The 11,028-nt window shown below is 41.0% G+C and overlaps 1 protein-coding gene across 2 annotated transcripts; it reads left to right on the top strand.

The window, feature by feature from the left end:
• Positions 1–1,051: 1,051 nt before the first annotated feature.
• Positions 1,052–5,987, top strand: LOC128890131 (lipase member H-like). 2 transcript variants are annotated; one of them, XM_054148368.1, is made up of 7 exons: positions 1,052–1,192; positions 1,307–1,364; positions 1,582–1,709; positions 1,889–2,131; positions 2,680–2,868; positions 3,459–3,609; positions 3,663–5,985. In XM_054148368.1, the coding sequence occupies exons 1-7, from the start codon at positions 1,120–1,122 to the stop codon at positions 3,718–3,720; spliced, it is 900 nt and encodes a 299-aa protein (XP_054004343.1). In that variant the 5' UTR covers positions 1,052–1,119; the 3' UTR covers positions 3,721–5,985. The 2 variants fall into 2 exon arrangements, with proteins under 2 accessions (XP_054004343.1, XP_054004344.1); XM_054148369.1 differs by lacking the exon at positions 2,680–2,868 and having other exon boundaries at positions 3,663–5,987.
• Positions 5,988–11,028: the final 5,041 nt, after the last annotated feature.

Here is an 11,028-nt window from a genome sequence, read left to right as displayed (position 1 = left end):
TGCTGGTACCGCTGCTTAAACTATACTCGTTACACGCCGTTATTAATGGTCGATGTTTCGTGCTAGGTCCGCGTGTATCAGCTGATATTCGCGCGTTCCCCTAACCCGACAACGCCCACGAGTGAATCGCCTTCGTCTGGTGGATATCGATTAACCCAGAAAAGACGATTGACTCGTTCGTGTCGTGGTGTATTAATCGTGAGAAATTTCAAACTAAATATTGATTTCTGAAAATAGTTACATTAGTTATTCACGATATTTTTTACACGCCTCATATTCAATTTGCATGCATAGTGATCTCTAACGTAACAAAATAATGACTTTGGATCCCATTGCGTGAACGTTGTCAAGTCAATACCTCCAACATGTCGGTGTATGCATAACATATACACTCCAATTTTCATCTCGTTAAGGATACAAATAACGCTAATGGAAGACCGATCGAGATCCTCGTAATTTCCTCTCGGCTATCTTTTTGTTTCACTCTGCGTTCACAGTCACACTTTTATTTGTGTAATTACAAGTTCCTTTCGAGTTTATCTCTAAATGAGAGTTGCATAAGCCAGTATAAATTATAGTCTTTAGTGGAGCATTAATTTCGTACTATTTAAAGTTCAATCTCGTTCTTTTTATTTATAATCGAGAGAAGTTTCTCATTTTTCCGTATTTTCTATTCCAGAAATCTCACGCAATGAAAGACAAATTCTGCTGTACATACGATTCTTTCACAATCTGTGCATTAAAAATCGATTAATAAAATGTCATTACGTCCAATAATAAAAGCTTCCGTAAAGTCTGACCATTCGAATCGAACCCGACGAAGAATGGTTCACCTTCGTTCGCTGTTATTTTACTATTGCGTACTCCGAGCGTACATCACGCGATACGAAAATATTAGGATAATTCTGTCAATCAAGTATTCGCCTTAGATCGGTGCAACATTATTTTTCATTACTTCCTCGTTGCGTGACAGCCTCTCGTGGAGTGGGCGCTTTATATATATCGCGACTGTTTTCCGATATATTTCATAACGCGGAAATACGACGGACAAGATATTGATGTGTTCGTTCTAAACTCGACGGGCCGATAGTACACGTTATTTTCATCGTGAAAGTAACAATGTCAAAGTTATGCACTCGTCTGTGCGTAATTCTGTGCTTGACCGTGAAGGATATCGCCAGCGCGGGAATATGTACGTAGAAAATCAGGTTTCTTTTATACTCTTTGCTACTCTGCCTTTATCGCCAGAAATGGAGAAGGTAAACATCCGGAAGTCGATCGATTAATGGCGTCGTTTGTCGTGCAGGTGACCAAGAAAATAGTCCTGGCGCTGTCGGGAAAATTCGCCTAAAGATCTTCAAAGGGTTCGTGACACGTTTCGTGATAACTATCCAGTTAACTAATTATTCTTTCATTTTTATATTAACCATATTCTTACGAATCCTGAATTCTATCAACACTGTTTCCAAGAGCAGCTCATATATTTTTTATATAACATTCGTTCATCACTTTCTTCTTTTAGCAACTTCCCTTCTCTAATTTGCAACTTAATGCATAATGTGTCGATTGTCCAAACTTCAGTGACAGCTCTTCTCCCACGTCCTCTGGAAACATCGCAGAAGACATCGAGGCGGATAAGGACTCCATTCTCTACGTACACGGGTTCATGGAGGGCACGGAATCTGACAATGTCCAAATAATAGTCAAAGGTATCAATAACGAAGCTTCTTTATTTTCTACGTTGAATTATTTTTCATACCTCGTTACCTTGATACAATAGTAGCCTAAAGGTGCCTCGTACAATGCTCATTTTCTGTCGTAAAAGGAGAAATCTGCCGCAATGTGGACGCAAATTGAAACAGATTGATGCCTGATATTACGTTTACAGCCTATCTGCAGAAAGGAGACGTTAACATTATCCTAGTCGATTGGGGTGACATAGCGATTGACCTTAACTACGTTTACGTCGCTAGCCAAGTGCCTATGGTAGGGAAGGTAGTTGCGGAATCTTTGGAGAAACTCGCGGAGACGATCGATTTGAACACGTTGCACGTGATTGGGCATTCTTTAGGCGCTCACATCGCTGGTCACATCGGGAGATACGTGAATAACACCCTAGCTCGGATAACAGGTAAGTCATTGAAGGAATACTAATTTTGCAAGAAGAAAATGTATCGGTATGAAAGACTAGGACTTTTTTTCACGATCAATATTGTACGATTAAATAAATATTCATTCACGAATGATAATATTGGGTTGTCCAGAAAGTTCGTGGCAATTTTTAAGAAAAATTCAAAGGCATATTTGAATTTTGATATATATTTATTGAATTATATAAACACCATTTTGTTCCACGACCTTTCCACTTTTTAAGGGATGCACCCATGTTAATTGTTTTCAACCATTCCAATATAAACAGACGTGTACCATCTATCAAAAATCGGCACAAACTTTCCAGACAACCCAATATATCAAATACACTAAGCATGTAAAATTACTCCATAAGAATATAAAGGCATCAGAAGATTGGCATGTCAACTATTCAATGTAAAAATTCTTACAAGCAGCTGAATGAATAAATAATAAAATGACAGAATACCTGAAATATTCTGGTGATAATTGAAGTAACACTTTAAGTGACTAACGAAGTAACCTAAAAATAGCGATCGTTCACCGCAGGATTAGATCCAGCGCTTCCACTATTTTACCCCTCCGCGTGTCACATTAGATCAACCGACGCAGAGGCTGTCGTTATACTCCACACGGACGGTGGCTTTTATGGGACACCTATAGACACGGGGACTGTTGACTTTTACGCGAACAAGGGAATCAGTCCTCAGCCGGGTTGCCCTATAATCATCGGAGGAGGTAAATCATAATGCGCATCGTCAACACATTCGCTGTCCTCGCGACGACAGAACGCGGAGAATTTCAATGGGCCTCGAACACGCCACTTACTACGTGACAACCGGTCATCTTTGTAATTCATAAAGTATTCTGTTAAACTGTCCTAACACCTTTCAAGATTGTCATTGGTTGTAAACTGACAGTGGCCCGAGGAGACTCTAAATTACACGGATGTACCGTTAACGCGTTTCTGTGTGTTCAAGACTTTCTTCGTGGTATCTGATTTTAAGAATTTTATCTGTGCAAATATCGCTCAAGTATATGGCGAGAGGATATCTGCCTGATACCAGGAAGGTAAAGATAAAGATAAAGATTGATTAGAATGAAAGGTGACAGAATAGAGCTATACAATTTATTCGCAAAATTTATTGGCAAAATATTTTTTAATTCCAACTACTCCCTGATGGAACCTGAAATCGTGGTTTGCTTTTCTTCTATTTTTTTTTTTTTTTTTTATATATATATATTATTTTAGAAACTCTGTTTAATTCTACTTTCTATAAATGCAATGGTAACACTCTTCTGGTGGATGAAATATTTTTTGTTGAAAGAACTGTGCAGCCACCAAAGATCCACCAAGATATACGCGGAGTCCTTGACGAACCCCAAAGCATTTCTGGCGCACAGGTGCTTTGATAAATTAATAGATCCCAGAAACGGAGATACGGAGATTTATTTTGGTGACTCTACTCCGAAGAACATGTAAGTCGATCGTTTATTCTTGTCATATTTATAGTGACATGCAATTCTTTTAGATACGGTGCATACTGCTTTAACACGAACGCCCAATCTCCATATGGCAAGGGAGCCTAATCGCTATAAATAAATCAAAGAAAACCTACCCAACAAATTTCATTAGATGTCGATGCGAAACGTGACAAGTAACAACCCGTCATTTCACAGAATAGAAACTTTCACACGCCAGAAATAATATTACGAACTGGAAGCCTAACGAGGCACGATAAAAAATAATCTGTTGAATACAACTAATTTAAACCACTTCATCGAGAGAAAAGGAGAAATATCAGTCACCTCGCGAACTAATCCCATGATTGAGGAAACGTGGAATGAAATGATAATTTATCGATGAAAATCGATACGATTATTTGAGCAACCAGAAGCAATCTCGAAAACCGTTGATCCAACGACGAATGATAAAAATTAAACGATCTACATTCCAGTCGATCGGCACGTAAGAAGAAATACCAGTCGAGATTGAGAAAATGTGTTTAAATATTAAATTATCGATGTGAGTTCCGTGTAATAATTTCAGCGGGAATAAATGATATTGAGAAGGGGATATGTGTCAGTACGTAAAATGATCCGACGATCGGGGAAACGAGCATAATGATAACTTGCCGATGCGTCTGATGCGACTGGGAATTACCGTGGTTCGCTGAACCTAGCTAGAAAATGGGATTGCATGTCGACGTGGTGGAGATAAAAGTACACGAATGAATAAGTAGGTAGGTGTGACATGATTGGCGGCAGTTCATAGACAAACCGTGCTCCCAAACTGCCAGACGCGAGACGCCCTCCAGTTTATGTTAATGGCGGCAGTTCCACTTTTATGCCACCTCGTAAAGCGGATTGCGGTCGTCACGATTGGAAAGTAATCACCCGAGTTTCTTCGCCAGCAACCTTATTGCACATTCATACGCGGCGTTTTGCACCCGTGTCTCGAGAGCTCTGCGATTTATTGAAAGCAGAAGATTCAGACCATCAAAGAACGTCTCTTGCGTGCTAATTTTTATGGAACTCTGTATTTAGATTAAACACTGGAAAATATTGGACATATATATTTTCTTCTATCAGCTGGCACTTATGTACGAGGGGTGAAAACTACCCTTGTGTCTTTGTAAATGACACGTTGAGTTAAATTGCCTGAAAATTGACAAAACTGAAAGTGAGCAAATCTAATTTGTTGTATTTGTCATTAAACATTCATTATTGACAAAAACTTGTAAAATATAATAACCAACAACTCTGCCTGAATTCTCATAAAATAACCGTGTACTTTGAATTCCAATGGATTTTGTCCATTAGGAATGTCTCGTGAAAGAATTCTAAATGTTGAAGGACATCATGCTTCCGCTATGTTGCCTGGCTCATTATCAGCTCGTTTCCGGTGTCTCGAAGCCAAGAATGGCGCTTCCGTTTCGTAAATCGCACACCCGTTTGGTGGGATCCATCCAATTTGGCCGAGTGACGCATGAATAACCAATTATAATTCCATTTCATCGTGAATTATTCATTCTAATCGCGTCGTCCGCTGCGCACTTCCCAGAAGTTTTCATGGAGCGACTCTTCGACTCTCTATATTGTTATAAATATATGGAAGGATGAGGAAGAAAAGGATAAATGAAGTTCTAACGAAAGAACTTCAGTCTTATATTTCCAAATATCTATGAATTTAGAAGAAATAGGAAAACAACTGAAATATAGGTTCACTGTCGTGAATGTCTACGCAATTTTCGTTCGCACTACTCGTTGGCCGAAACAAACGTTTAGGTACGAGCATGTGCTAGATCGTGCCACTGCTATCAATTAAAGAAACAGAAATTAATTAATCCACGAATGAAGAACACAGCGACGTAATCGGTTATCGAACAATTCCAGTCGTTTGAATAATACATCCAAGAAGAATAGATACAAGGAAGAATGCAACGTGTCTTCCAGAATGAAGTGCGACCGGACATTCTTCCCAGGTTTAGTATCATTGGCGGTAAATTAAAGACCGACCCTCAAAGCGACCGAAGGGAAATAAATTCCCTGAACCAGGTGCACGCAAACAAATTCTAATCGAACCAATTTCATTTGCTAAAACGTCGAGTTCCGCTCGTTTTTCGTCGGCTCCCTTCAAACGTTTCCCGCTAATTCGCCTAATTTAACAGACGAATAAAGTTGGAAGCAGTTGGAATGCAATTCTATCAGTTGAATTGGATACATCGAGTGGCACACTGATAGTGGCATCTATGGTGGGTCGTTTGACCCCTAAAGAAGCTAAAAAAAACCTCGAAGACCGATAGTGTAATTTCTCAAATATTTAATTCCACTCCAGATCCAACCCTTCAAGTATAACTGATATCAACGTTGAGCCTGCAGTAGGTTTCCATTCTAAGTGAAATTAATGCATCGTGTAAAGTGTCACGTGTTAATTGTAATTTGCAACACTAGCCTAATTGTCGCGATAGGTATTACAAGGTAAACGTCCAAGGCGAGCGTTTAATTCACCTAGCTGATCGAAGCACGGCCCGAACGCTCTTACTGTTTGGATATCGAACCCCTTCATAGCCGACGTGTTCTTAATTATGTTGTTAACATGCAGAAACCGTAACGGCAGTTAACCGCGTATGCCAAGGTCCACGCACGCGCACCAATTCTAATCGAACCAATTAAACGAACCCGACGGTGCAACTGGTTCGTTACGGCATCGCATCGCGCGCGGGAACCGTTATCATCGGCGCCCGTGAAAAGACAACCGAAAAACAACTGTCACTTTTCCCTTCCTGGCTATTCGTTCTCCGACTTATCAGACGGCCGCGCTATATTTCACCCGGCAATACCTGTTGGGGAACGATAAATCAATTTCCCCGCCCGTTGTGTTTATCGATAGCCGAGGTGTTCCTCAAACGTGCCGTTGTGTCTCGATCCTCGTAATACCGGTACTTGGAATTTAATATTACGTTCACTTACGTCAGGAAACTTTGCGAAACCAAAACGGAGCTTCTTGCAAATTAGGTGCAACGCAATCTTTAATGTATGTATATGCAATTAACGCTTTGCCTATCGACTTATTCAGAAACAGTCTGCAATTTAAAAAAGAACTTTCTGCATCGTTGGGCTGTTCCACCTTTTGATAGAATATTTTATTTAACCTCGAATATTTTATTTAAAGCTTCCCAAATAATTCCCGGTGAAGCTTCCCTGATCTACCACCAATCGAAAACATGAGTTTACACAAGTCGAACGCATTAATTTCTCGACTTTTACGTTTCTTTCGAATCGCGTTCATCGAGCGGTGAAAACGCGAAGATCCATCACGAAGGACTGCGAATTTTTTCAAGAAATTAATTTGCTCCGTCGAATCGATCAGCGGTTAATTTCATCGTAAAGTCGAGCGCGCGCACCGGGATCATTAACAATGCCCGTGACGGAAGGAAGCGTCTAACATCCAAGGCTGAATCCCGGAGCCATTCATGCTTCGCTGAATAAGACGAAACAAATACAATCGTTACGTATCCGCGGAGCCCTTCTTCCGCCAGCTAAACAAGAAACCCATACACGATCCTTCTGCGAGGATGCTGCGCACAATACACGTCCACTTCCACCTCGGCGTGTTGCGCACGAGGCGCTGCAACCGGTGCGCCTCTCCAGAGGGCATAATTCTTTGATCTCGATTTTTGTCCACTCCTCCCTCTCCCTCGAACTCCTCCCTCTCCTGCCGGCTCTGTTATATACCCGGCCGTTCCACATCGCGCACCGGGGGCCCCCTCCCGCCCCCCACAGAAAATTCAAGACCGGTTAATCCAGATTAACTTTGAGCCGACGTACGTAGGGTACGTGCGTATATACACGGCCGTCCACGTGCATGCACGTGTACGTACATGTGTCCGGAGCGGCGAGCGAACCTCGATCGGGAGTAACGATCTTCCGCGATCAAAATGCAACGATACTTTCCCCCCGGAGCACTCGCCGGACCTGTCCTACCGCTGCGCCGCGGAGCTCTTCTTCTGCATAGGCAGAATCGCGAACGCGTGCAACCGTCTGTGACCTACACGAGCCAAGGTATGTACGAAAAGGTGAGTTTGGGTAAGAGAAACGGCTGAGAGAGAAAATTCTTTGTGACAAGGGTGTATTAGCGTCGGGAGGTTGGAGACTTTCTGCAGCTAAAATGAAATGTTAACACTTCGATAGTGGCTAGTTTCGAGTGGATTTAATATAAAATGACGATATCTGTTAAATATCATCGCGGATGGGGAATAAATAAATAAGATAACTCTGTTAATAACGACTGCTCGTATTTGCAAAGAGAGTTTTTATCGCGTGCTCGCACATACAGAAAGAAGAAACTTGTCTCCTTCGTACGGTTAACATATCTCCCTGTGGTGGCGGTTTTGACTCAATTTAAATTTATTTATATTCTAACAATATCTAGATAAACTTCGATCGTAATCTCGCTGTTACTGCTTTGGTTTACTATTACTTTTTTTTAACGAAATAGCTAGAGATTCCTGTATCCGTGATACCTACACTGCGAATCTTCATGTACCTAAATAGGAATTTATATTTTTCTGCAAATATAATATCAGCTTTACATTCAATACTTTTTTATATTATTGCATACTGTGTGCATCTTGTAATTTCTTTCCTATATATGCATAAAATTCTCCACTCTAATAGTAACAAAATTGACAATCTCACGTTTCAATGTTCTAATTTGAATTCCATTCTCATTTTCGTCAACGCGTACATGTGGCTTATACGTACATAAAAATGTGATCGAACCGCTGATTCGATTCGTTACGTGCCAGTAAACGAGGCCAGCACACGGGCTTTCAGCGGCAGCGTGAAGCTACAGAAGGGAGTTAGAAAGTATCCATCTTCATTGACTTGGAATTATCCGCGTCGTATAAATCGGTCATAGCACAGTGACCTGGGCATCGTCCGTAACGTTAATGGGACCGATTGCGATTGAAATTTGCGTTCAAGATGTGTATCGAGCCGCAAGAAGAGGGTGCCCATCGCTAGCACGGTGTGGCTGTATAAGGCATCGTTCTCGATATTAATGATGGCAACGCATCGCCAGTAATGAACACATGCACAACCTGTCCCGCCCACGTGCATACTCCGGCTTTATACGCTCGCAACGACATTATCCGTGGCAGTGCTGTATCAAAGATTCCCGTAAGTCCGCAGGAAATTGGACTATTACCTTCATTTTAATAATTGAAGCGTTACTTCATGTTTATCTTGTTACCATAAACTTACGCACTGCGGTTAATGGTCGAGAAAATTCCTAATTGCCAATAAATGGTAAATGAAACTCCGCGCAATAACTAAGACCCCGACGGTGTAAAAATCATATCTCATTTCGCGCCGCCTCAACCTAAGGAGAGACGATCCTATTGCCATCTTTTATCGATCCGCGAAAGTGGACTATAAAAATAATAGGGAATACACGCAAGAAACTTCAGCGAGCCTTTTTTCTCGAGGAATGTCGCCCTATTAACCGTCTCTGATTTTTAAGGAAATTAGAAGGAATTTGAAGATGTATGCTTTTCTTTTATTTCATTGTTATTAGGATCAAGTTAGAATCAAACAATTCGTTCGGTTCGTTCTGATGGTTGCTAACTTGACAAGGAATCCAAAAAACGATGAATAATGAGTTTGCTCAAAAGTTGGAGCAAGATCATAGAACAAGATGGACAACATATTACAGAATAAATATATATCTCCTCATCTAAAAAAAATTCAAACGAACTTTTTGGCCAACCCAATACTTCTTGAAAAGACTCCCTACAATTCTCCCCTAATAATCTCTTTTCAAAAGCTTGAATCTTAACTCGTAGAATTTTAGAACTACCCAGTTACAACCCAACTCTATTTCTTCCAGCTCTATCCCTCACGCTTAGGTATTTTTCTACCCGCATACACGCAGTCTAGCGTTTTCCTTTCCTCGTTTTTGCAGCTCGTCAGGACGAGCACTCGTAAAGACAGTCTTATCGCCCAGCATCGCGCGGTGATTACGGACGAACATTACAGACGAATCAAATAAAATAGCCGCTCGGATGCCTTGGCCTCTGTGAATCCCCCGCCACCGCCGATGAACTATCATAAAAAAACCATCGTCCGATTCGAGGGGCGACAAGGGAGCTGCCTTAGGGCGATCGTTGGCGCGCGGAGCACAGAGCACGGCTCATGAGAATATTTTCCTACGCTGAAACATTCGTTCGAGCTTTATTATTTCCACCCATTCGGAGATAAAGCTTCGCGTAAACTGGCGTAAGTGGCGAGCGTAAAGTTGGTGGCTGGCGATCCTCTAGGTACCGAGCCTAGGCAGTGGCCATGATGGATTCAAAATTTAAACGAATTTAAATAAGAATCAGTATCGTCTGTGTTTATCGAAGAAATTTGACTAATTTAAATGAATCCTTCAAGTTTCCTAACAAATTTGTAAGCGTAAACATATACATTTATGAAGTTTATTCGTGTACATATTTATAATGAAAAATTGATTTGAAAACGTAAAGATTATTTCTTCTGTATAGCTTTGTTCCAATACCACGTATTTAGCATTTATAACGTAATTTGAATTTTAAGTGTTTCTAATTGTAAGTCTGCTTATTATACTCGATAAGTTTCATACGAACAATGTAGAAATACGATTTGCAGATTTAATTTACGACGAAGTGAGAGACTATATTTTAACTAGTTTCTTATAAAATCATCAAAAAATGAAATTTTAGTTCTAGATAACGGCATCGAAGCTTTTGATGTAGTAATATCTAAAATCACTGTACAAAATGTCAAACTACCCTAAAACAATCTACTTTGCCAGGCCCGCCAGGTAGTCAGCATACTTCCCATTTAAAAAGATTCCAATTTCCATCGAGTACCAAATGTATCCACGATTAAATCACTCTCGTCAGTTTAACTAGACCCACCTATTTCCATTTAACATGAACGTTTTCAGTCGCAGAGCGGAGTCATGCTTCCCCTAGATCGAAACGTTAAATAAAGACCATCAACCGCGTACCCTCGAAACCATATATCATCGGCCTCGGTGTTTCGAAGCGCTATCACTGCACAGAAGCTCGTTAAAAAGGGTTTTCTTTTTCGTCGAACAACTCATGGGCGCGCATGGCCCCGTTTCAAGCTGTACAACACACCGTCGACATGGATACTGCGTGGCTCTGTCCGCGGACAGCGTAATCTACATAAATAGTCATAAAATCAACGGGCGGGTAAAGTGGCGGCGATTAAAATAAAGGTGCTTCCCCGATTAAATCAACCCTCTTCATCAAACACGTGTGCGTTTTCCCTTCCACGTCGTCAGGATCCACCTCAAGCGAACCGGTCCGATAGGGAGGGTCTCTATCGGGACCCGCATGGACATAC

Source organism: Hylaeus anthracinus, unplaced genomic scaffold, assembly GCF_026225885.1.
Source record: "Hylaeus anthracinus isolate JK02 unplaced genomic scaffold, UHH_iyHylAnth1.0_haploid 12000, whole genome shotgun sequence".
In the NCBI taxonomy this organism is placed as follows: domain Eukaryota; kingdom Metazoa; phylum Arthropoda; class Insecta; order Hymenoptera; family Colletidae; genus Hylaeus; species Hylaeus anthracinus.
Note: the sequence above shows the minus strand (reverse complement) of the source record. Positions and strands in the feature narration are given on the sequence as shown.

What these genes read in the sequence shown, in the direction of transcription:
- LOC128890131 (XM_054148368.1), top strand. Translation starts at nt 1,120, where the DNA reads ATGTCAAAGTTATGCACTCGTCTGTGCGTAATTCTGTGCTTGACCGTG. An exon ending in CCCTATAATCATCGGAGGAG is followed by an intron (nt 2,869 to 3,458) that starts GTAAATCATAAT and finishes TTTTGTTGAAAG; the next exon opens with AACTGTGCAGCCACCAAAGA. An exon ending in GACTCTACTCCGAAGAACAT is followed by an intron (nt 3,610 to 3,662) that starts GTAAGTCGATCG and finishes CAATTCTTTTAG; the next exon opens with ATACGGTGCATACTGCTTTA.